At 43.7% G+C, this 27,011-nt stretch overlaps 1 protein-coding gene across 1 annotated transcript in view; it reads left to right on the forward strand.

The window, feature by feature from the left end:
- Positions 1 to 540: 540 nt before the first annotated feature.
- Positions 541 to 27,011, forward strand: part of agmo (alkylglycerol monooxygenase) — a 37,806-nt gene continuing 11,335 nt past the window's right edge. The window contains exons 1-12 of the mRNA XM_038976577.1: positions 541 to 772; positions 3,737 to 3,867; positions 4,165 to 4,316; positions 17,492 to 17,595; positions 18,521 to 18,616; positions 20,017 to 20,083; positions 20,199 to 20,264; positions 20,347 to 20,426; positions 20,990 to 21,124; positions 22,442 to 22,558; positions 25,759 to 25,841; positions 26,124 to 26,226. Coding sequence (XP_038832505.1) covers positions 653 to 772; positions 3,737 to 3,867; positions 4,165 to 4,316; positions 17,492 to 17,595; positions 18,521 to 18,616; positions 20,017 to 20,083; positions 20,199 to 20,264; positions 20,347 to 20,426; positions 20,990 to 21,124; positions 22,442 to 22,558; positions 25,759 to 25,841; positions 26,124 to 26,226 — 1,254 coding nt within the window. The 5' untranslated portion in view covers positions 541 to 652. The remainder of the gene's footprint in view (positions 773 to 3,736; positions 3,868 to 4,164; positions 4,317 to 17,491; positions 17,596 to 18,520; positions 18,617 to 20,016; positions 20,084 to 20,198; positions 20,265 to 20,346; positions 20,427 to 20,989; positions 21,125 to 22,441; positions 22,559 to 25,758; positions 25,842 to 26,123; positions 26,227 to 27,011) is intronic.

The following is a 27,011-nucleotide window of genomic DNA, read 5'->3' on the forward strand; positions in this document are numbered from 1 at the left end:
GGTAAGATGTAATGGCAGCTGAAGGCATTGTTATTCCTGAGACAAAACAACCAACCCCGCACCTGACCTATTGTCACGTTCGTCGTATGGTGGAAGAGAGGAGGAACAAGGCGCAGCGTGATATGAATACATCTTCTATTTATTTATGAAGATGAACACTAAACAAACTATACAAAATAACAAAACGACCGTGACGCTATCATACAAAAGTGCAAACACAGGCAACTAGACATAGACAATCACCCACGACATACCCAATGAATATGGCTGCCTAAATATGGTTCCAAATCAGAGACAATGATAAACAGCTGCCTCTAATTGAGAACCAATCTAGGCAGCCATAGACATACAAACACCTAGACTAGGTAAACGCCCCATAAACATAAAAAAACCCTAGACATGACAAAAAGACCTACATCCCCCATGTCACACCCTGACCTAACTAAAATAATAAATAAAACAAAGATAACTAATGCCAGGGCGTGACACCTATGATCCACTTACTGTATCCCGCCTCTGGAGAGTGCAATAAAACTCACAGTTCAAATGACGTTTGATGACTGCGCGAGTATCACCCGGTAGTTAAAATTCCCCAGACGATCGGTTTAGCATCACCTTGGGTAGAGGGATTGACAGATTGACGGCGCATACAATGGCGCAATTCATGGACGTAGTCTCATTGACCAAGGGAATTCGGTCCATGTTTTACATTGTCACACCGAACGAATCATCATTTGAAAATGTGGAGGATGTCCCGCCATATGTTCAACAGGTGAGTTCGTTGTTGAAAACGCTGGAGCGCTTTGATGTGTTTTGTGTTTTTTTGATAATCGATATTGTGCCGCTCATGCTAGGAGTGACACACTTGAAATGTCTAAACATAGCGAAATAAAGTCTGCACACTTAGTTTGAATGATATCATATATGCTACTGTATATTCATAAATCTTCACAAAGATGGTCACAAACAACTCACAAACCCTGTAGGAACTGTCAGGGAAGTGGTGCTATAGAGTGACAAAGTCGCTACACAGGTTTCTGCAGTAATCTCTTGATTCCATAGACCTATTGCATAACAATAGAAATTTAGTTGCTGTTAATGTTTATGTCATATATGGACTTGAGTTTTGGCTGTATGGTTCATATTTTCACATGATATGATATTAGTACATTTATTTTCAAATTCTCTAACAAATCCTTAGTTTTAGACAAACAATATGTGTTTGCCCATGAGTGTGGGGAGGTGTGCCCTTTTCAGTCCAATGGGGGAATGTCTGTTAAATATTGTTGAATTTTAGGACCACTTTTGGCTCAAGAGCACCCAGTGCAAAATAACAGAACGCACCAATACTTTTTAATGGGACATCTGGATGATAAAGGTTTAACAAAATCCTAAAATCAGCATGGTTGTTATTTGAGGGATAAAGCTCACATTTTAACAGGCTTCTATAAAGTCATATGAATAGAGAAAAAACAATTATCCAAACAGCAGGACTCCTCAGTGTGTTAATCCTGCTCCAAACAAACTGTAATGAAAGAACCTCATTTACTACAGTATTGTTACAGAGTTTAATATGATGTTTGCATGGGTGTGTCACTCTTGTTTCGGTGCTGGTTGTTGTTTGTGATGTAGTCATCACTCCGTGCACTAGTCTGTGTTTTGGTTGACTGTATGTACAGGTGTAGGATCTTAATTGATCACCATATTGCAGGAGAACTTTCATGCAATGCAGGAAATGTAAAACTGGCAGTGTGTATGAGGCTTAAAAAGGCTTCTGAAGTTTGTAATTTCCACTTTGAAATTTCATTCTTGATTTTCCCTTACAAAAAATGTATCAAACCCTACAAAAATGGCCATTAATTATAATCCACATTTCCTGTTTCTGCAGTATTATTTTCCTGTTGTAGCAAACTAGCTCACCTGTAACAGTCTTGCTTCCATCCCGTTCCTTGTCTCAATCTGGGCTCAAACTTGGGACCCTCTGATCACATTAACAAATGTCACCCACAAAGCATCATTACTTGTCCCTCTACAAAAGCCGCTGGTCTGTTGAACCCCAGTATAGCGTGATTATCATCATAGCACAGTATGTAAATATGTTTATAAATAAAAACACTGCATAAACATTGCTTGTCCGATTTAATTCATGCCATAGTTTAATTGATTATCCAGTTGCAATAAGATACATTCTACCTGTTACTTTAGGACAAAGTGGACATACTCTCATAAGAGTGTACAGGGTTTGTGTCTTCCCCCTCACAAACTCGTGGCTAACTTCACTCATCTACAACCTGATATAAATGGCCCCATTTGGGATAATACTAACATCTGTTCCACAAATGTCATTTGCCTTGCAAGATCTAAGACCAAAAACAGAGATTTATATACAACTCCCTTGACAATTTTCACAAGCCCAAAGTATGTTACAGCCTTCATAGGACTTGTTTTCATTTGTCCTGTTGTTTGGAGGAAAATGCCACACAGAGTAAACACAGTGATTGTGAAGGTCAAACACACACGTTAATTAAGAAGTATTTTTTAAATCCAAAACAACCCATTCCCTCGGCATCCGCTTTTTCACATGGCATGAGAACCTGAATTCCTTCCCAAATAAAGTGGAAAGCTGTCAAGAACACAGCCCTGACGAGGTAAAACAATACTCTAGACATGAGAAAAAGAGGGAATGTTCAAGCCAGAATCCAAAATGATAATCTCTCTCTCAGTCAGTGGGTTTGGAGAGAGAGTGCTTGTGCTCTGAGCCCATTTGTTAAATGCAGTCCGTCAAGTCCTCTGCCAGATGTTGGAGTGTAGCGTGTGATCGTCGGTCCCTCGTGGTCCTCCAACTCGCCCCAACACACACACACACACATCCTATTCCACCTCCAGGTCTACACCTCGCGATCCACATTGCACACACACTCCCTGGATGCAGTCATGTGACCAGATGAAGGTTTAGGTGACCAGGGCAGGTCAATCACAGGAGTGACATGGTCATTTGCTAATACTAGCCAACAGATCCAACACACTGTTCAAGTCAGAATTATGACATGATGGAAACCATTTTTGGTAACCTCTAGTAACTTCCTAGTACCTAGTACCTCTCATTCTGTTCTTGCATACTCCACACCTAGATAATACCTAATGCAGCAGATACTGTATGTAGCATACTTATATAATGGAATAGAATAGAATAACTTGATTAAAAAATGGCCCTAATCGGAGGAGGAAATATTAACTTGTGTTTATACAGCTATTTTTGTTCGTTTTCTGTTTTGTTACATGAACATACTATATACATATTAAAGACATGGTTCACTTGTTTACGTTACTTACTTATTATATATGGATGGATAATATTCAGACACATCAGGTATACATGTTTTCAGTCTGAACTGTCATGTGATTTAACGGGACCTATTGAAATGAAAGGTTCCTCCAAATATTATTTGTATGGGTTGTTCAAGTGTTTTCTTCTCCACTGGAAGCTGAAATAAATCCTCAGAGAGAGATGATATGTGACTATCCCTGTGTAGCTTCACCATAGAGCCATCAGGGAAACATCATGCATCACAAGACATGAAAGACCTTTTAACCACATGTCCTCTTGTTCGTTTTCCAAGTCAAACATGTGAGGTTACTGTAAGCGTTCAAGGAAACACAAGACATAAAAGTGGTGGAGTTTTCATTGTGCTTGGACTGTTGATTCGTATTTGTTCTCCTTTGCTTGTGACTACAGGCCACCCCGTTCTTTATGGGCTTGATGGTTGTAGAGCTGGTGGTGAGCCTGCTGAAGGATGGAACCCCATTGGCCTGCGTCAGTGACGTCGTCACCTCAGTGTCAGCTGGTATTATTTCCAGAATGCCCACGTGAGTAAACTATAACTTTCTGGTATGTTTCTAGAATTGCTATAGGGAAGCTTAAGCCTTGTGCTAAACTAAAAATAACGATCAATGGAGACTCTCCATAGAAGTAGCTTTTTAGTCCAGGACTTGGCTTAATTTGTTCTATAGAAAAGTAATTACAGCAGTTCGTCTCTTATGATAATGTATGGCTGTATATGTACCATTTATTTTTGTATACTGTAAGACACTCTAACTTTGCACCTGAAATGTATTGTGGAGAATCTGTGTGCTTATCTAAATACATTTGTCCTTTTTTCCCAGGCTATTTGCAAGAGGTTTTGAAATAACCACTTACATCTACGTGTGGGACAACTTGCGTCTACTGGAGCTACCCTGGGACTCTGCCTGGGCATGGTGGCTGGCTTTCCTAGCGGTGGACTTCAGCTACTACTGGGTCCATCGCTTTGCTCACGGTATGGCCATCAGTCTGGGTTAGCTCCTGACCTGGGTCAAATACATACAGTATGTCAAATACTTGAGGTGCACTTGATTTAGCTTGCCAGGTACAATGGAACCAATGAGAAGCAAGGGTCGACACTTTACTTGAAGAGGGTTATACGTAAGACATTCACAACAGTCATGACAGTCCCAGATTTGTTATGACTGGTTTCATAAAGGTGTTATGAATGCCTTATGTACACCCCCTTCAATTACAGTGTTACCGAAACAAGCTGGTCAAGATAAATGAAACGCACGTATTTAAAAGTATTGGGAAGTAGTTGTACTTGTATTTTTGTGTAAATATTTGTAACGATCGTCTGTGGTGGAAGAAGGATCGGACCAAGGTGCAGCGTGGTAAGTGTTCATGTCTTTTTTTTATTTATTTAAAAAAAAAATTATCCCCTTTTCTCCCCCAATTTTCGTGGTATCCAATCGCTAGTAATTAATATCTTGTCTCATCGCTACAACTCCCGTACGGGCTCGGGAGAGACGAAGGTCGAAAGCCATGCGTCCTCCGAAGCACAACCCAACCAAGCCGCACTGCTTCTTAACACAGCGCGCCTCCAACCCGGAAGCCAGCCGCACCAATGTGTCGGAGGAAACACCGTGCACCTGGCCCCCTTGGTTAGCGCGCACTGCGCCCGGCCCGCCACAGGAGTCGCTGGAGCGCGATGAGACAAGGATATCCCTACCGGCCAAACCCTCCCTAACCCGGACGACGCTAAGCCAATTGTGCGTCGCCCCACGGACCTCCCGGTCGCGGCCGGCTGCGACAGAGCCTGGGCGCGAACCCAGAGACTCTGGTGGCGCAGCTAGCACTGCGATGCAGTGCTCTAGACCACTGCGCCACCCGGGAGGCCGTGTTCATGTCTTTTTAATAAACAAACTGAACACTGGAACAAAACAATAAAATGATGTGAACAAAACGAAACAGTACCGTGTGGCAAACAAACACACACATGGAAACAAACACCCACAAACCAAAAGTGAAACCCAGGCTACCTAAGTATGATTCTCAATCAGGGACAACGATAGACAGCTGCCTCTGATTGAGAACCATACCAGGCCGAACTCAAAACCCCAACATAAAAAAACACACATAGACTGCCCACCCCAACTCACGCCCTGACCATACTAAATAAAGACAAAACAAAGGAAATGAAGGTCAGAACGTGACAGTCCCCCCCCCCCCCCCCCAAAGGTGCGGACTCCGGCCGCAAAACCTGAACCTATAGGGGAGGGCCTGGGTGGGCGTCTGTCCGCGGTGGCGGCTCTGGCGCGGGACGTGGACCCAACTTCACCACAGTTTTTGTCCGTCTCCTTAACCGCCCCCGTGGCCTCTTACTCTTGGCTCAATAGCAGCACGGTTCTGGAGCTGCACCAAAGAAGCCCTCTAATTCTTCTCCCCGTATAGGGCTGTCTGTAACATCCTGGGATCTCAGCTCACTTAAACTGCAGTTTGTACTGGACAATGATAATCTTAGCACCCAGAACAAGATCTCACATGTCCCACTGGTGTCACAAATGTCAAATCAACGTCTATTCCACAATGGTTGAATGTCATTTCAGTGAAATTACATGGAAACAACGTTGATTCAACCAGTGTTGAATGACAATGCAGAAATACCGTTTTTTTTTCTGACACACAACTTTCTTGGCAGCGGCAACATTGTGTTTGTGTGCTAAATTGTAGCTCTATTTATGTCAGAGGCACATCAAAGCCTGCTCCAGATCTTTCTCTAATTCAAATATGTCTGGCTTAAAGTCCAGACTGTCCCTGTGTTGACATTTGAGTCATGGGTAAATATAAACTGTGTTTTTGAAGGTGGGTGAGACACCTACCAACTGTATTGTATGATAGAAAATGACCCCTGCCAGTGCCAACCTGCCTGATTGAGTGGTCTGCCTGTCTATAAAACATGTAAACAAACCTCCCACGGAGGTTTATTATCCTCAATGGAAGGTCGTTAACCTTAGCTAAGCAGGTTTTTATTGTGGCATATGAAGGTAGATGACACTCTTCTCAGGCTAAGTGGATTGAAGCGATAGGCAGAATTGCGGCTGATATTTATGTAACCTATTTACCTTATTTGTATAGTCACCATGGCGATTGATCTCAATAGCATTTCACTAGTCCTGAATTAGAATTTGTACAGTATATTGTAATGAAGTGCTTGTGTATGTCATTCTCTCATTCTCTCCATTGTTTAAAACAATTATTCATACAATATTATATAGCTCTGGTTTATTTGGTCAGATTTTATTTTTGAAGTGTGGTATGATATTTATGTCTCGAAACTTTCCACTTACTTTCATTTCTTCCACTCCAGCTTTGACTTGCTTGTATGGAACTTAGTGGGGTCACAGTTAATTCTCTGGTGCCTGGCACTGCACTCAGTCAGGATAGAAGGACAGAAGCTTTTCCCCTTAGCTACCAGAGGGAGCTACCTCCCTCACCGCAGGACAGGCCAGACCCAGTCTTCATTCACTCTTCATTCTGGCCCGGTGAGGTCATCTTGGTTAACCAGTTGTTGACCTCCTGGCCTATTCCAGGGTAGAGTTTGACCAATGCAAAGTTCTCATTTCCATATTGGTTGTTGTCTGTGTAAGTGAATGTCTACAGTATATATGTCACGTTCTGACCTTAGTTCCTTTTTTATGTCTTTATTTGAGTTGGTTAGGGCGTGAGTTGGGGTGGGCATTCTATGTTGTTTTTCTATGTTTTGTTCTGTTATATTTCTATGTGTTTGGCCTAGTATGGTTCTCAATCAGAGGCAGGTGTCAGTCGTCTCTGATTGGGAGCCATATTTAGGTAGCCTGTTTTCTATTGTGTTTTGTGGGTGGTTGTTTCCTGTTTCAGTGTTTGCACCATACGGGACTGTTTCGGTTCTTTGTTCGTGTTTTGTTATTTTTGTTCTGTGTTCATTTTGATTTATTAAAAATCTATTATGGACACTTACCACGCTGCACATTGGTCCGATCCTTGCTACTCCTCCTCAGACGAAGAGGAAATTCGTTACAGAACCACCCACCAGAAAAGGACCAAGCAGCGTGGTAACCAGGAGCAGAGGGTTCTGGACTCCTGGACATGGGAGGAAATTTTGGACGGCAAAGGACCCTGGGCACAGCCGGGGGAGTATCGCCGTCCGAAAGAGGAGCTGGAGGCAGCTAGAGCGGAGCGGCGCCACTACGAGGAATTGGCGCGAGGTAACGGGCATGAGAGGCAGCCCCAGAATTCTTTTGGGGGTGGCACACGGGTAGATTGGCGGACTCAGGTAGGAGACCTGAGTCAACTCCCCGTGCTTACCGTGGCGAGAGAGTGACTGGGCAGGCACCGTGTTATGCGGGGGAGCGCACAATGTCCCCAGTGCGCACGCACGAGTGGTGCTAGCTCTGTGCTCGAGACCGCCAGTGTGCCTCCACAGTCCAGTGCATCCGGTGCCTCGGCCAAGCACTAACCCTCCTGCATGTCTCCCCAGCCTGGTGAGTCCTGTGCCTTCTCCCAGAGCCAGGCCTTCTGTGTGTCTCTCCAATCCAGTGATAATCCATGGCAAGAAGCCTCCAGTGATAATTCATGGCACGAAGCCTCCAGTGATAATCCATGGCATGAAGCCTCCGGTGAGGATCCATGGCATGAGGCCTCCAACGAAGGACGTCAGTCCGGAGCCTCCAGCAACGCCTCCTGTCCGGAGCAGCCAGAGTCTCCCTCCTGTCCGGAGCAGCCAGAGTCTCCCTCCTGTCCGGAGCAGCCAGAGTCTCCCTCCTGTCCGGAGCAGCCAGAGTCTCCCTCCTGTCCGGAGCAGCCAGAGTCTCCCTCCTGTCCGGAGCAGCCAGAGTCTCCCTCCTGTCCGGAGCAGCCAGAGTCTCCCTCCTGTCCGGAGCAGCCAGAGTCTCCCTCCTGTCCAGAGCAGCCAGAGTCTCCCGTCAGTCAGGAGCAGCCAGTCACTCCGACGCTGACGGAGTCGCCCTTCACTCCGGCGCTGCCGGAGTCTCCCGCCTGTCCGGCGCTGCCGGAGTCTCCCGTCTATTCGGGGCCTGCTGAAAGGGTCCCCAGTCCGAGGTCGGCGGCGAGGGTCGCCGCTCCAAAGGCGCCACATAAGTGGGCCAAGACTATGGTGGAGTGGGGTCCACGTCCCGCACCAGAGCCGCCACCGCGGTGAAATGCCCACCCAGACCCTCCCCTATAGGTTCAGGTTTTGCGGCCGGAGTCCGCACCTTTGGGGGAGAGGGGGTACTGTCACGTTCTGACCTTAGTTCCTTTTTTATGTCTTTATTTTAGTTGGTCAGGGCGTGAGTTGGGATGGGCATTCTATGTTGTTTTTCTATGTTTTGTTCTGTTATATTTCTATGTGTTTGGCCTAGTATGGTTCTCAATCAGAGGCAGGTGTCAGTCGTTGTCTCTGATTGGGAGCCATATTTAGGTAGCCTGTTTTCTATTGTGTTTTGTGGGTGGTTGTTTCCTGTTTCAGTGTTTGCACCATACGGGACTGTTTCGGTTGTTTGTTCGTGTTTTGTTATTTTTGTTCTGTGTTCATTTTGATTTATTAAAAATCTATTATGGACACTTACCACGCTGCACATTGGTCCGATCCTTGCTACTCCTCCTCAGACGAAGAGGAAATCCGTTACAATATAAGTATATAAGTGTTTAGTTGTAATAGTCATTAAAAGACACGGATACTTTAGCTCTTGTAAATACACAAGTATGAAAGCTAACAATGTGTACCTAAATGTAATTTCATGACTTTCCTCTATTTTATAATGTTCTGGTATGACACATCAAACAGTTTAAATCGTAAATGTCTGCATCAATTGAGCATGTGAAAATGTATCTGCAATTCTATTCTGTCAAAACATATGACCTATAAATCTCAATACTGTGTTAAAAGTGAAATTACAATAGAAAACTGTGAAGAGGGCAGAGTGAAATCCTCCATTGGGAAATGTGAATCCTAATTAGAAGAACTGTAAAATACGAATGTGGATTTGAACAGTTTTATGGCCATTTCATAGTTTCCCCTCATGTCACTTGAAAGGACAGTCTCATTATAATTGAATGGAAAGAGCTTTGAAAGTAAAAAGTCGGCCTCTCCTCGCTGATGCTGTCTTTATTGAGAAGACATTACTTGCCCTTGCTCTGGGCAGCCAGTTCGCTCTTGGGGATAGGGACCAGAGAACAAAATGGCCATAGTCTCCAGGCATTTAAGGTATAGAGGCCCTTTTAAAACTGCCTGTAGGCATTCTTTATGACAGAGTTAATACAGAGTAAAGTGGATGGCAAAGTAAAGCACAATTAACATGTAATATATTTTATTCAATCCCCTAGTCAATGCTTGGTTAAGGTTCAATGAGAGGCACTGTCACAGGGGAGCTACACTGGGGCGTCGTCGAAAACAGTAGGTTTTTAGCTGTTAAAACGCATACAGTAGTTTTTGCCGGCGTGAGCAGAGAGCAAGACACTTTCTCAACTGTTCTCGGGCATTGAATAATCCACAAATATAACCTTAGAACCATTCATAGTACTCCCAGTCCCAGTCTCACAACTATTTCCTCACTGTGCTCTGCCTTTCTGTTAGGTAGTTCTGCATTTCTTACCCTGTGTCATTTTCCAGTCACCATCTCTGTTTTCTCAATAAGTCTATGCTGGCATGTATCTCTGCCAGTAGTCCTACCAGTGCAATCTGTTATTACTCTAACCTTGTTCCAACAGCAAGGCCTCTCTCCTCATCAGTAGACTGGCAGACCATTGAAAATATATTATTTACGGATGCTTGCATCCTTTGTATGCTAACTCACTTGTAGAAATATCTTCTAAGGTAAGCTGCATAGGGAATCATGTACTGTACCATGTTTTGTTTTTCAGTTGACCTCTTCCAAAGTGATAACATTTGCTTATTATTGATTGTCTTTCACAGTCTTCTTTCCACCCGAGAAATGATACAGTCCAGAGGCAGTTATGTTCAGAAGGCAATATGCTTTTTGGTGGTACCGAGTTGAAATGGGACGTTTTTATGGAGGATGCGGCTGACTTGTTGGCAGTCCTGTTGATTCTGTTTATTCTCCTCTAACCTAAAGATATAGGATCTTAATTTGATCACTCTTTTGTTGCTGACAATTTTCTGAGATTTGTGTGATTTACATAAATTCACTGAAAACCCACACTAACACATGGTTATTTTAACAGTATTGCACTTTTCATATAGACTAATTTTGGCCAACTAATAGCCTAACCACCCATCAAGAAACATTATGGACTAAACATCCTGTTGCTGTGGGATTATTTTGCTGTGACAATATAGGTCAAATGAAAATCCTACATCTGTATAAATCACACTAATAGCTAGTATCATCCCAGAACACATCTATATCCAGCCAGCTTTCATAAACCACAGATCAGAACCACAGGTCTCCCTCGCATTGGTTCTACGTGAGATCATGGATGTAGAGGAGTTTCACCACACCAGCTTTCGTCTGGGTACTTCACCAGCTAAATTTATATCAAAATATGTCCCCATCGGAAGATCTGTTTGCTCTGTTCTCATCCAGTAGTAGCTACAGTAGTATTAACACATACTCATGTTACTGTACAGGGACAGTTGGTACAGTACTCCAAGTATGCTGTAAAAAAATGGACTGTGTCAACTCCGGATTAGCATGAAGACTAACTTGTTGTAATCCATGAAGGTATTTGGTTAATCTTAGCACACTGATTGAAGGTGGCACTGGATACACACAACTGGATACACAGCTCAAAAGCAGTTTAATTCCTATTTACCTGTCACATTAGTCGCCATTATAGTTTTCAGTTGACAGGGGGGATAATATATGGGGGTATATTTCTGCCAATATTACTGTAAATATAAAAAAATCTTCCCCCACAACAGTTCTTTCTCATCAAAAAAAGCCATGACTCATAGTCTACGCTGATGACAGCCTTCACCTGAGTGTCACGTTCCTGACCTGTTTTCTGTTAATTTTGTGTTTCTATGTTTAGGTCAGGTGTAATTAGCCTTATATGGTTCTCAATCAGGGACAGGTGTTTGACGTTTCCTCTGATTGAGAACCATATAAAGGTAGGCTGTTCACACTGTTTGTTTGTGGGTGATTGTCTTCTGTGTCTGTGTATGTTGCACCACACGGGACTGTTTCGGTTTGTTCGTTCGTTTGATGTAGTCTGTTCCTGTTCGTGAGTTCTTCGGTTATTTATGTAAGTTCCATGTTCAGGTCTGTCTACTTCGTTTTGTTATTTTGTAGTTTGTTGAAGTGTTTTCGGTTTTTGTTTCTACTTTCATAAACTTCATTATGTCCAATTATCACGCTGCGCTTTGGTCCAATCCCTACTCCTCCTCTTTGTCTGAAGAGGAGGAGGACAGCCGTTACACTGAGATAATGTTTTCCAGTGTGTTGCACCTGGGTGCCTGCGTTTCACTCTCTATAGCATCCTGTGGTGTGTGTGTGCATGCGTGTGTGTGCGAGTGTGTGTCTGGCCGGGCCGTCCTCTCTCTACAGTACCATAGCCTAGCCCTACGGACAGCAGCAGTTGTCAAGACAAACAGATCTGGTCATCGCTGCGCTGCACCGGGGCTGGGGTTGCTGGGGCTGGGGCCTCCCTGAGGAGGCTCTGCTGATCTGAATGTTATTGTTTTAAAATGAGCTCCTTTTGGCCGTGCGGCGGGGCGGGGGTTAACCTCCTGGTGGCCAGGGCTTCATAACTATTCTCTGTGACTGGAAGTTCCTGGCCTGGCGCAGGTTGGAGGGTTGGAGTGCGTACAAAATAACCAAATCCGGTCGGTCAGGATGTGGGCGCTCACCGTGCTACAAGAGACCCGGGCTGCTAGCACCTCTGGGACCCAGGGATAATATCAACAATGGCTAGCAGGCCACGAAGCTCAGCTCAGCTCACTGTCTGAGAGTGTGTGTGTGTGTGTGTGTGTGTGTGTGTGGGGGGGGGTATTTGTCTGTACAGTATGTGTGCTTAGAGGGGCTAGACTGGGCTAAGTAAGGAAATTCAGTCTTCCTGATGAGCTAAGTGACTGAGCTGAGCTAAGCGCTCTGTGGCCCAGGGGTCTACTGCCCTCATGTTTGGTCATTTGCGACTGTCCTCTGTCACTTTTGTTTTTGTAGGACAGACAAGTGTCCCTAATGATGTTGACAGGAAAGGTGAATCATGGTTTAGTGGGATACCTATCAAAACAGAGCTTGGACACGTTGGTGATCAGGTGTAAATAATGTACTGTATTACGTATACATTAAACATTTTCATTAATATGTCGTTTCTTTAACAAGATTAGTTTGGATTTAGATGAATAGACAAACTTATGTTGCAGTGGCACCAAGACATGAATTACAGGTTATGAATCGTATGTGCTTGACATAGAGTCACTCACAAGTCACTGTTGATTGGGAGAAAATGAAGTAAGAATTCCTCAGAATCCAGAATTATCTTTAAGTGGGCCTGACTTAGTGTGTGTGGGTGTGTGTGTGAGTGTGTGTGTGCGTGTGCGTGAGACTGGGGATTGAGGACAGCATGAAGTATTGCAGTGACAGGGGGGAGCTAGTCGGCTGTCCCAGGGTAGGGGTTATTGTGTTATAGTTGGCACTTCATGTAAGGACCTCCAATCCAAACACTGAAGGCCCTTTACAGGCCATTACGAACGTGATTGACAGGGCACCCAACCACTCGGAGGACTGCCGATCAAAGACAAAACGTTATGCCAAGGTCTGGTCACGGAGGGTGGCAATTCAAGCAGTCGATTATTATTGCTCTAAAATAGTCTGTGTTCTATTGATTTGGGACTTTAGGCTATAGATGTCCCACTATAGCTGTAGGTGACCTTATTATCTTGCTGTAGGTTCATAAACTAAAGGGGGATAAAATAAAAAATATATGTTTTATTGTCACATACTGGATAGGTGCAGTGAAATGTGTTGTTTTACAGGGTCAGCCATAGTAGTACGGCGCCCATGGAGCAAATTAGAGTTCAGTGCCTTTCTCAAGGGTACATCGACAGATTTGTCCCCTTTCAGGCTCAGTTATTTGAACCAGCGACCTTTCGTTTACTGGCCCAACGCTATTATTAATACATTACTTAGTAATCACCTGTTGTTGCATCTTTCTGGAATTACACAATGTTTACCTTGGATTACAGTACTCTGTGTTTATGACATATCTTACATAAGCACAGTCCCTGGAACTGTAGTTACAGGTTAAATATGGTCTTGTTTGATCAAAGTCCAACTCGCTCTCACCTAGAGTTGGGCAATATGGACTAAAATCCATATTGCGATAAATTGCCTGAACAATAAATAGAATGATACGTTTATAACAATGTGCACTGCATTTTTTTATTTTTTTTATTGTCATAAACAATCAATTGTCATAAACAACCATTAACAATCACCAATAGCAAACTTATTTCATTTCACATTTCTCTAGCCTAGGCTACTTATCGTTATGAACGATATCAGCAAAATCATTTGTGGTTTATCGTCCAAACTCTACTCTCACCTCAGTCCACACACCTGTGTGACCTGAAGTCATATGATGCACATTGCCACACATTAGTAGCACGTGTTCATTTGAGTACAGTGTAATGTCTGATCTTAACCCACTACCATTCAAACCAAATCTGCAGAGATTCTTCCCTGAAAAATACAGACCTGACCATGTTATTATTACTTCCATTGACACTCTCTGTTCCGTTTTGCATATTAGCGCGTCATTATCTACTTATCACTGATATTCAAAAAATTTGCAAAGCCCTACTTGAGACCTGTGGATGTGCAGTCCTCAGCGTTTCTGCTCTTGGTGGGAAAGGTTCTCTGTGGCATTCGTTCTCATCATTAAAGGAGTTCCCTCCTGAATAGGGCCTGCCAAACTATGCGATGTCCTGCTGAGCCGCAGGATGAGGAATGGCTTGCAACCAAGCCTAGCAGTTCATACTTCCTACTAGTGACACCCAGCATTAATCTTAGCCCGCTCCGGCCCCTCAAACCAAAAAAAGGGGGCTAGCAAAAATCGAACAATGGCTGGATTATAACTTCTTCTGTGTGTTTAACAGTTGATCTAGTTCCTCCATGGGCTCTGACAGGAAGAAGTGTAAAAGCACACGTAAACGACTGGAGTTATTACACATGTCGATTACTCTTTTTCTCTCTTTCTCATTCCTCTTCACCCTCCTGTTAGGTTTATGGTGGAACTACAGATTGAATTCTGTTCCGGAGAGTAGGGAAATTAAGCTTGAAATCCAGTCCAGTAATATCATTGAACTTTTCAACCAAAATTGTACTCTCACTGTTTTAACCATCTGTCCGCTCACACTAGTTGATAGCTTGTTGACGTTACAGAGGTGTCGAGTACTGGCAGGCAGTTTTTTTCTAAGCGGTGAGAGGGTTCTCCCTGTCTCCTAGGCTTTGGGAGTTCCTCATAGACAAGGCTTGCTGATTTTGATGGTTAGGCCGCAGCTTCTTGGACGTTTAATTTTAGGCGTTCGAAGACCGATCATGGCATTCTTTTCACAGACACCTACTGTACACACCTTCACACACTTTCTACACGGTGTGTTTGTTCAGGTGGCGTCTCTCGACCCTATGGGTTTTATGGCTCTCTGTTTCGATAGAATTCACAAGTTTATTAAACACTGATAGATCCATACAGTACCTTCAAGATGTCTCTTTAGAATGAACTCTCGTAATAGAACGAATGGAGAGCTAGCCCAGTGAGTATCCCGCTCATCGTACGCATGACTATATTTAGCAGGCAAAAATGTACCTCCTACATTTTCAAAACCCAGCTTTGTTGTCAACTTTAATTAGTTGAGTTGAATTAGTTGTTTGTGTTATCATTCAGGGCTACCACATGGGATTTTAATGGGCATTGAGTAACTTTCACTGCTTTTAATGAAAAGTATACGTTACTATAGATAGCCTATATGGGGGCTTTGTGGTCCAGACTTAGCAATGGTTCCTCTACTCCCATGTAGATGAAGCCAAAGCGTTTGAGGGGTGCCAAAGAGCACAGAGAAATGGGTGGTCCGGAAACAGGAGATCCAGTGAAACTTAACAAGCGTGTTTCTTTGGATGTTAAAATGAAGTGTAATAGTAATATTAATGTAGCACGTATCACAACACAGCAGAGGAATGTAAACTGCAGCACAGGGACATGGCTGGATGGTCAACATGTCACGGCTGTCGTAAGAACGGGACCAAGGCGCAGCGGATGTTGAGTTCCACATCTTTAATTCAAAGAGAAACTTAAACAAAACTAAATATATCAATAAACGAACAACTAAACGTGACTACGTAGTGCACATGCACAAACACAAAACAATATCCCACAAACACAGGTGGGAAAAATAGCTACTTAAATATGATCCCCAATTAGAGACAACGATTACCAGCTGCCTCTAATTGGGAACCATACAAAACACCAACATAGAAAATATAAACTAGAACACAACATAGAAATTATAAACTAGAATACCCCCTAGTCACGCCCTGACCTACTACACCATAGAGAAACAAGGGCTCTCTATGGTCAGGGCGTGACAGTACCCCCCCCAAAGGTGCGGACTCTGGCCGCAAAACCTGAACCCAAATGGGGGGGTTAGGGGGGGGGGTGACTAGTGTCGGTGGCGGCTCCGGTGCGGGTCGTAGCCTCCCCCAGACACCGGATCCGACCATGGCGCCGGGCTGAACGCCGTGCCTGGACTGGGCACCGGCGCAGAGGAAGGCTCCCGCCTCGGAGCTGGGCTGGTCGCCGTGCCCGGTCACCGGCGCTGAGGAAGGCTCCGGCCATGGAGCTGGACTGGACACCGTATCCCGGACTGGGCACCGGCACAGAGGAAGGCTCCTGCCCTGGAGCTGGACTGGACACCGTGCCTGGACTGGGCACCGGCGCAGAGGAAGGCTCCTGCCCTGGAGCGGAACTGAACACCATGCCTGGACTGGGCATCGGCACAGAGGAAGGCTCCTGCCATGGAGTGGGACTGGACGCCTTTCCTGGAAGCTCCGGAAGCTCTGGACTGGGAACCGTCGCCGGAAGCTCTGGACTGGGAACCTTCACCGGAAGCTCTGGACTGGGAACCTTCACCGGAAGCTCTGGACTGGGAACTGTCGCCGGAAGCTCTGGACTGGGAACTGTCGCCGGAAGCTCTGGACGGGGAACCGTCGCTGGAAGCTCTGGACTGGGAACCTTCACCGGAAGCTCTGGACTGGGAACCGTCGCCGGAAACTCTGGACTGGGAACCGTCGCCGGAAACTCTGGACTGTGAATGCGCACTGGAGGCCTAGTGCGTGGAGCCGGTACAGGTGGCACCGGACTGGTGACACGCACTTCCGGGCGAGTGCTGGGAGAAGGCACAGGACGTACCGGACTGGGAACACGCACTTCAGGACGAGTGTGCTGCAGCATTCTCATCGCTACCACCTCTCTCTGGAATCTTTCATCGAATTCCTCCTCCGACTCCCACACAGGCTCTGGCACTCTCCGCTGCTCGACCGCCATCTCCATGAAAAAGAGAATTCCAAAAGAATCTTGGGGTTTCTTTGGCAGCGTACTGATGACACGCTCCTCATGGCGAGTGCGAGGAACCGGCACAGGACATACCGGGCTGAGGAGGTGCACTAGAGATCTGGCACTCTCCTTGGGTCGACTGACCACTTCTCTATCGCCTGCTCCATGTGCTCTGGCTCTTCCCGCGGCTCAGCCGGCCACCCCTTGTGCCCCCCCCCCCCAAAAAAATCTTGGGGTTGTCCTTGGGCTTTCTGTGGACGCGAACCCTGGCGTCGTCGCTGTCCTCCATTATTACCTTCCGTCTGCCTCCAAGGAAGGGTCTCGCATCCAACCATCACTTCTTCCCATGTCCAAAACTCCTTTACCTCGTGGATACGCTGTTTGGTCCTCTTTTGGTGGGATATTCTGTCACGGCTGTCGTAAGAACGGGACCAAGGCGCAGCGGATGTTGAGTTCCACATATTTAATTCAAAGAGAAACTTTGATCTAGCAACCTTTCGGTTGCTAGCCTAGTGGTTAGAGCGTTGGGCCACCTGCCACCCCAACAGGGGTTTAAATAGTAAGTCTGTGGGTACCCTGCCAGGGATCAAAAGGGTGTGTGTGTGTGTGTGTGTGTGTGTGTTCCCACGACAGAGTTGAACTTCCTGTGGGCTGCCCACCAGGTCCACCACAGCTCAGAGTACTACAACCTTTCCACAGCCCTCAGACAATCCCTCACACAGCAGTTCTCATCATGGGTAAGAGCCCTACTCAACCACTGGAACATCTATGCTATTTTATTCTATTCTATTCTATTGTGAACAACATACTTTCGTGTGATGCTGGAGATGGCAAAGGTTGATGAAGAAAAACAGGTTTTATTGTCACACACCGGATAGATGCAGTGAAATGTGTTGTTTTACAGGATCAGCCATAGTGCAAATTAGGGTTAAGTGCCTTGCTCAAGGACACATCGACCGATTTTTCACCTTGACGGCTCGGGTATTCAAACCAGCGACCTGTCAGTTACTGGCCCAGCGCTCTAAACGCTGGGCTACCTGCCGCATTAGAAATGCAGATAAGTCCAACATTTGCTCCTTCACCACAATGTATGCTGTGTTATGCACGAAGTATGGTATACTGTTCTTTATCCATAGTCATTGAGTACGTTTACATGTACACTAATAATTTGATATTAAACTGATTAACTGATTATGGCAGTAGGCTGAGTTTGACATGACTCTGCTTGCCTTAATCGGCGTACGGTAATAAGTATACGCAATCTTTTGAATTATTAGGACATGTAAACACCTTAATCGTAGTTCCAGTGGTGTATTTGATATGCGCATGTGCTAGCACCAGCCAAGCGTGCCTCTCTCGTTAGCGCGAGTGAAGTGTATTCAGAACAACTGAAAGTATGCATCTTTGAAGTAGTTTCACATACAAACTTTATATGTCCGAAGTCAGAATCAAATAGGCTTCTCAAAAATAACATTGTCGATGTGGTAGAATGTTTATTTTGATTGGTGATTTCGGATGTGTCCATGTAAACAGGATTATTAGAGAAATAGTTTTTCTTGCAAAGCATCTAAACGATTAAATGGAACTATTATATTAATCTGACTATCCACAATGATCATCTCATTGTGTACTTTTAAGGATATTCATTGTGTCTGTCCTCAGGTGTTCTATCTCCCCATGGCGTTGGCAGTACCACCCTCTGTGTTCGCTGTTCACATCCAATTCAACCTGCTCTACCAGTTCTGGATCCACACTGAGGTAGATGCAGCCCACAGTACCACCCAGTCTCAGGTTACCATTATCTCTCCTCATTTCGGCCCGTTTGCTTATTTTCATGCCTAGTGAATGCGTCCCTGTTTAATGATGATTATTCATGTAGTCAATATTCTACAAGATTCATTATGCATATTTCCCAATTACTGTAATAGCTTAAACTGTAAAATAATTCAGAGATAAAGCTACTTTGGCTGAAAGTTATCTCACTCTAGTCCCTATACTATCTGCTGAAAGTTATCTCCCTCTAGTCCCTATACTAACTGCTGTTAAGTGGAGCTCAAGTCAAACCTGTGTTTAATAAAAAATAATGAGATTTGATGAAATATTCCAAACAGAAGCAAGACCAATCGTTCTCCTTTAAAGTGATTGGTAGTATCATTTTTACAATCCCCAATCGTTAGGGGAATGAATGGAGTTGGAATCACTTCCATCTTTTACTACACTATTAGTGAAAACAGTCATAAAATCACAATTTTCTGGGGGGTATAATTTATGATTTCTTTATAGACTTTTTTGATGTTGAATAATTTATTGGCACGCGATTCCCAGACCTGATCTGGGAATGAAAGTTTTTCATTCATGATTAAACTCTGGCTGTTGCCAGACCACTCATTACATGGAAATAATGAATCATTTAAAAATAATTTCCCAGACTGACTGTACGATCAGTGGTAGACTTTAACATCAAAATGTCTGTAAAAGTTGCACCCAAAGAAAAATCTGATTCTTCTGAAATATGTGCCTTATGGCATGATCTGTAAGGATTTTCTGTGTGTGTGTGTGTGTGTCTGCTTAATAGAGTGATTGAACAGCCATACGTGTTTGATTATGAATGACTGAGATATTGTTTTGGAATGCTTGTGCATGCATTCATTTGTTTGTCTGGAAGGAAGTGTGTGCGTTCATATTAGCTAGTAGCTACTATTACAAGCATGCGTGTATGCATGTGTGTGTGTTCAAGTGTATGTAAGAGCATTATCAACAGTGTCAACTGCGTTTTGGTCTTGGTACCGCTCTCCATCCTAGTGTTGCTTATACTTCCATTTTATAAATATTGTTTTTTCCATCTGGGAATTTGGCCACCTCACGATTTCTGTCATTAGACCTAACTCATCAAACAAGAAAATGCTTTAGTCTTATAAAAAAGGTTTCTAGCCAGATACATTTAGTTGCTACTGTATGTTAACCAAATTGCCAAACAAAGACCCAAGGAGTGCACTACCAGTTAAAACATACATTTGCGAGAAACCTCTATTAAAATAGTTTTTTAATCCAGGACTAGGTTTAATCTACGTCCGGAAAACCAACCCAAATTGTGGCAGCTAGGCTATACATTTTTGTATTATTTTTTGTTTAATGTATGTACATTCTCTGTCTTTCAGGTGATCAGAGATATGGGACCTCTGGAGTGGGTCCTAAACACCCCCAGTCACCACAGAGTTCACCACGGTAAGAAAGAAAGCCTCTTCTTCTCTCTCAAACACACATATTCTTACCATATTTGACGTGAGCTGATCAGTGCAGTGGCAAAAAAGGAAAATGATGTGTTGCATTTCATTGGCAGGGCGAAATGAGTATTGCATTGATAAGAATTACGGGGGAGCTCTGATAATATGGGACAGAATATTCGGTAAGTAAAGGTTCACAGGGTGAGTGCTTGTAGTAATATGGCATTGTCGTTATAACTACATTCTCTTACTTTGATTTATCAGGTACCTTTGCTCCAGAGGGCGATAAAGTTGTCTACGGTCTCGTACACAAAATAAACACATATGAAATCCTCCAGATTCAGGTTAGTCCCAAGAGAAAATACGAAATACAAGATCATTGTCTTATTTGCTGTATTTTATTTTGCACACTGTAATATATAAACTACTAGACTATAAATGCATATACAAGCTATCAAAGAGCAAATTGTCACAGTGTTTAGACTGAGCTAACACTGCATGCAAACTGTCTGATTGTCTCTGTATTACATCAGTGGAATCAAACCATTTGTAGAGCAGTTACTCTCAATCACTTTGTACGAGTAAATGTTACCACTGGAACAGCCATGCTGTAACCATAACATTATTACGCAACCTTAAACAAACCGCCCAGCAGAGGTGAAAGAATCCAATAAAATGAAATACTAGAAGTTGTGTTTGATTATTTTCACTGCCCTTACCACTGGCAACTTAGTGCATGAGCAATCCCTTCCAAATGGAGGACCATTCTCCACACAGTATTAACTAACGCACAGATTAGCATTGACAACCATGAATATGTAGTATATCAGGGCTTTTATAGTAAAACTGCTTATGTAATATAATGTGACTGTAATGTGATGGTATATCTTTTATATTTTTCCTTTAGTTCCATTACTATAAATACTTGTGGAGGAGGTTCAACAGATACAAGAAAATCTTCAATAAATTGGGAGTCCTCTGGAAAGGACCAAGTTGGAAACCTGGCAAACCAAGGCTGGGTGATCACGCAGAGGTACCCAAGGTACTGCCACATTCAAAATGAAAACACGTTTTGTCATTAGAGGGGGAGAGGAAACGAGAGAGCGATAGATGAGAGAGTAAGACGTGGGGAATCATGGAGAGAAGAGAGTGTGAAGAGGGAGTTGAAGACAGTGTTCTAGCATTTTTGGTGTATCTACATTCCCAAAAGGGACACATTTGACACTTTCATACTTCATTAACTATCACTATGACGTAAAGAAAAACACTATCCTTACTATCCAAGTGACTCACAGTGTTCTCACATGAAAGATTCACATTTTACACAGCCTTTACATGGAAACACCACACCAAATACATATTTTTTTTATTTAACATTTTTGTATTTAACCTTTATTTAACTAGGCAAGTCAGTTAAGAACAAATTCTTATTGACAATGACGGCCTAGGAACAGTGGGTTAACTGCCTTGTTCAGGGGCAGAACAACATATTTTTACCTTGTCAGCTCAGGGATTTGATCTGGCCCAACGCTCTAACCACTAGGCTACCTGCCACCCCAAAAGGGGGGAACACAATAAGCAAATTTTCACTTTAAATAGTAAGTCTGTGGGTACCCTGCTAGGGATCAAAAGGGTGTGTGTGTGTGTGTGTGTGTGTGTGTGTGTGTGTGTGTGTGTGTGTGTGTGTGTGTGTGTGTGTGTGTGTGTGTGTGTGTGTGTGTGTGTGTGTGTGTGTGTGTGTGTTACTATAGTGCCCATCAGGAGCCCCGGCGGTTGACTTTGAAATAGCGCTGATGGTTGCACGTATTTAGGCCCTTCACACTTAAAAAAAACTCCACCCCTCGACTTTATGATTAAATTGGCCCCTAAACTCTTGCATGGTGATTCTAAACATGTGGAGGGTGCTGGAATTTGACTGAAATATCTTGAAAGGCTTGCCATTGTAGGCCTAGACGGGTGCGTTGATATTTTCTAAGGAGAGAGTGAGAGAGAAAGAGAGAGAGTGAGAGAGAGAGTCAGGGTCGAATGTGTTGGCTTTTGAGGCTAAGCAGAGCTGTGGGCTGGAACACCTACAAGGGAAGTAATGTGAAGGAAATCTCACCCAAGACCCCCTGCAAGGTACCAATTCAACATGTAGTTCTCTACAATTTGGTGTTTTAAACAAAGTTTAAGGTACAAACAGTATAGATGTTCTGTAGTGAATAATTTCAAAGTATCTTATTATCTGCGTATAGATAAGCCATGATAATATGGCCCATTAAAAAATCGCAACATTCAGGAATGATGTTATATTGTCTCATCTTTTTGTATAGCTGTATTATATTGCCGTTTTAATATTTTTTTATTATGTCATTGACAGGTTACTGGAGAAGAGCTGCCATACAATCCCAGTTGGCCTCTGGCTCTGAAAGTCTATGTGTGCATACACGGTCTAATGTTGTTGGGTGTTTACCAGGATCTGTTTGAGTCAAGGCTGGTATGTATTGTCAATCCCAAGAGTTACCAGTCATAGATAATCAACTGGGATTGAGAAAACATGGGCTCTATCTTATTTTAGCCATTTGAAATAATGTCATTTTCATTTTCTTCGAAGGAACGAAGTCACAAACATTCTGTTTATTTTAGCTTATGACATTCTTAATTGGGTTGTTTTTCTACAGTATTTACCCAGAAAAATAGTGACTCGGCTACCATCAAGTCAGAATGACTCACTGTCAGTCCTCTTTAAAATAACCTTTGTCTATTATTTTCCACTCTCAGAGCCAAAATCCCCCCCCTCCTCTTTCAAAAAAATGAAAGTCAGGTTTCCTCAGTAGTTATCTTTGGACTGCTTTTTTCCCCTGGCATAGTTTTGGTTAGCCAAAATGTGCTGTCCCACCCAGCCCTTCAAACTGAGACAAAATGGCCTGTCTTCATGTGATTCCTACCTCCATGGTGTTCCCTTAGTTGTGGTCCTCCCTCCACATAGGCCCACAGTCAAAGAGTTCCCTCTTATTGGCCACCAGCGCATGAAACAGCAGCATAGCAGCTGGTGGTCTAACAGTGAACACAAACGCCTTAATTGCCAAGTCAACCATTTCCCAAACATTTCCCAACCTAAATAGCCTTTAGGATGCTGTAATCAGGATTTCCAGGGAAAATAACAAAGTTAGTAACAATGTCCATGTATGTATGTATACCTCCATGTTCACTAGGCACGTATTTACCGTGACTATTGATGATGCAGTGTAGCACAACTCAGGATCTTAGTGTTAATTCAAAGATATTAAAACATTTCAAACAAATTAAGTTAGCCTTTAATTACATCATGGATATAGATGCACGGCCCTCGTGTCGCTACAAGATGCACGGCCCTCGTGTCGCTACAAGATGCACAGCCATCGTGTCGCTACAAGATGCACGGCCCTCGTGTCGCTACAAGATGCACGGCCCTCGTGTCGCTACAAGATGCACGGCCCTCGTGTCGCTACAAGATGCACGGCCCTCGTGTCGCTACAAGATGCACGGCCCTCGTGTCGCTACAAGATGCACGGCCCTCGTGTCGCTACAAGATGCACGGCCCTCGTGTCGCTACAAGATGCACGGCCCTCGTGTCGCTACAAGATGCACGGCCCTCGTGTCGCTACAAGATGCACGGCCCTCGTGTCGCTACAAGATGCACGGCCCTCGTGTCGCTACAAGATGCACGGCCCTCGTGTCGCTACAAGATGCACGGCCATCGTGTCGCTACAAGATGCACGGCCCTCGTGTCGCTACAAGATGCACGGCCCTCGTGTCGCTACAAGATGCACGGCCCTCGTGTCGCTACAAGATGCACGGCCCTCGTGTCGCTACAAGATGCACGGCCCTCGTGTCGCTACAAGTTTATTTCAGGTTGGGTAATTTTACGATGAGAACAGACAGGTAAATTGACCAACCTATCTCTTGTCCTGAAAATAATAATGGTAGTGATGATAACCATAATAATAACAAGTTAATCTCCAGGTCTCTGGGGATATAGAAACAATAACATTATCAGTCCAGTGCTGGAGTCACTGAAGCACCAACAGATGGTGAATTTCATTTATTTTCACTCACTGTTATTGTTGAAATATGATATGGGACAAAATCAAAAATGTGCGCACTGAGCCGGCATGAAAATCCAATCATTTAAGTTGTGTCTAGTGTCCATTCCCCCAGGGTAGAGATAGCCAAAGTAAAGATCATGTAACCTAACTGACCTGCATTGTCTCCTGGGTAACAGTACCAGTGGGTGCAAGACAGCATAATAACCTAATAAAGTGTAATAAATAAATAAAATACAATTACCAAATAATACAATTCTGAATAGATTGGTAATTAGCTTACAATAACTGTGTAGTTACTGTATTACTGCCAATTTAGACCTCGCCTTAAGCGTTACTGACTCTAGTGATGGTTAAGTTTACTGTGTGTCTTTGGAATCCATGTAATGGAATTGGTTTAGTATAGTTGATTCATAACCTCTTATTTGCCTCAATTGAATACATATAGTAGCGCCCTGCCTATCCTTTCCCACGTGTGGGTTAGGGGAATATGGGGTATAACGATTATAGGGCCTGTACCATATAAACATGAAGAAATACTACTTTATTGCTTCCTGTTGATATGTTGATGCCATATATGGCCTGTTGGGAATGTACATTGTTGTCTATGCACTGCATGGAAGGAGACCAGTGAGGTTTGCATGTCAGGGCCTCTGGGTGGAGTGTTGAAGATCCAACCCCTGCTCTGGCAGACCAATCTAGTCCCTTAGGAGAAGCTAGTCTTACAGCTGTCTTTTAGGTTAGGAACTTTTCACCACTCATGTATCCATCCACAGGTTGGGGTTGTGTGCGAACAAAACACAAACAGCTCACCAAGGTCAATGTCAATGTGTACAGTATAGGACTAGTGTTCTTCATAGTGTTTGCTTTGGCTTGATGTGTAGCGGTACTGAGAGCTATGTACCACAACGTCTTCCACTCTGGTCAAGTCCCTTAGCGGGACTCAACAGACATGGCCAGAGGTAATATCCCTATTATATTGAGCGTGAGAAAGGGAAAGGGGATACCTAGTCAGTTGCACAACTGAATGCCTTCAACCGAAACGTGTCTTCCGCATTCCACCCAACCCTTCTGAATCAGAGAGGTGCTGGGGCTGCTTTAATTGTGTGAGTCACAGTTACTGGCAAGACTCTACACTACACTGTGTAGAGGACCTATATGTAATATAATAGCTTACATTGTATAGATGTGTAGTCTGGGCTATTAAAAGGGACATGGTTCATGACTTCACTCGTAGTCAAATCTCCTGTGCCCATAATTCACCATACAGATGCAGGATCTTAATTTGAGCCAGTTTGCTTCAACAGAAAAAGAATCCTACAAGCAAGAGGAAATGTGAATTATTATGTTGATTATAATTTATGGACATTTTTGTAGGGGTCGATACATTTTTGTAAGAAAAAATCAAGTCTGAAATTTCAACGAGGAAAGACAAACATCAGAAGCATTTTTAAACCTGAAATACACTTTAAGTTTTATATTTCTTGCATTGCATGAAAGTTCTCCTGCAACAGGGTTTTCAAATTAAGATCCTACATCTGTACTTGATGTTTATGTATTTTTCCCATAACCTTTTCTCATGATAAGCATTATTTGTGTGTCTATGTTATAGATGCTATCCCAGCTGACTGTTCTGATGATGACTGGCTACATTCTACTCAGTCTAACCTCCATTGGCTTCATCATTGACCAACGGTACTGTACTGTCACATATCACTGTTACTGTAATGTTATCCATCACTGTAAATAGCTTGGAATTTGCACACACAGATTGGTCCACTTCAAGGTTATGTGGGCCAACCCAATCTAACAATTTAGAAAATTGACATGGAAAACACTTCAATAATGAATGATCAATAGATTCTCTCTTATCTATTGGATTTCAATACCATGACTGAAATGACTTGAATCAATTGAGTCGAAATGCCACTTCAACCAGTTCCTTATTGGCGGTTGTTACGTTCTTTCCCTATGCAGGCCAACGGCATCCATGTTGGAGTTGCTGCGCTGTGTTCTGATGATGATGCTGCTGCGATATGGCTACATGACGGCACCAGCACCACTGGTTGTCCCCATTGAGGTAGGAGACTGACCATGCTGCTACCACAAAACATTTTAGAAACCCCTTTTGGAGAATGATACGATGTGCTAATCTAACATTTATGCCCTCGTCTGAGGGCATAGAGGTGTGATAACGGTATCCTACTGTAATGGAAAGCTAGAGATATAAGTAGGCATTTATCTACACCATTTCATTGTCCCAAACATTTTACTTGAAAATACAGTACGTGACAAGGAGACCGAAACATACTTTCAGAGGTAACAATTAGTGTAATACAACCCTATTAACCAATCAATAAGAATGTTGTTTTTAACGACGACCATGTCAAAGAGTGTCAGAAAATAGTGCACCTAGCAGAATGCCCTCCAGGCGATGGTGGGATGGGTGGGGCGTGGTGTGTGGGGGGAGTTGCCACTTTGATGATAAGCGGAGTCGACAGCCAGTCTTTAGGGGCCATTAGGTCTAGTTAGAGCATTGGCCCTTCCTGTAGCCAGCCATGCTCTGTGGATAAAGATGCACTGTGTTTAGGTGTAACAATAGGCCAAAACAGTAGTGTTTGTGTGTCCCTGTATGTGTCCAGTGTGCCTCATTGTGTTTGTGCGTTTGTTTGTGTGTGTGTGTGAGAGAGAGAGAGAGAGAGAGAGAGAGAGAGAGAGAGAGAGAGAGAGAGAGAGAGAGAGAGAGAGAGAGAGAGAGAGAGAGAGAGAGAGAGAGAGAGAGAGAGAGAGAGAGAGAGAGAGAGAGAGAGAGAGAGAGAGAGAGAGAGAGAGAGAGAGAGAGAGAGAGAGAGAGAGAGAGAGAGA

Source organism: Salvelinus namaycush, chromosome 37 (genome assembly GCF_016432855.1).
Source record: "Salvelinus namaycush isolate Seneca chromosome 37, SaNama_1.0, whole genome shotgun sequence".
NCBI classification, from domain to species: Eukaryota; Metazoa; Chordata; class Actinopteri; order Salmoniformes; family Salmonidae; genus Salvelinus; species Salvelinus namaycush.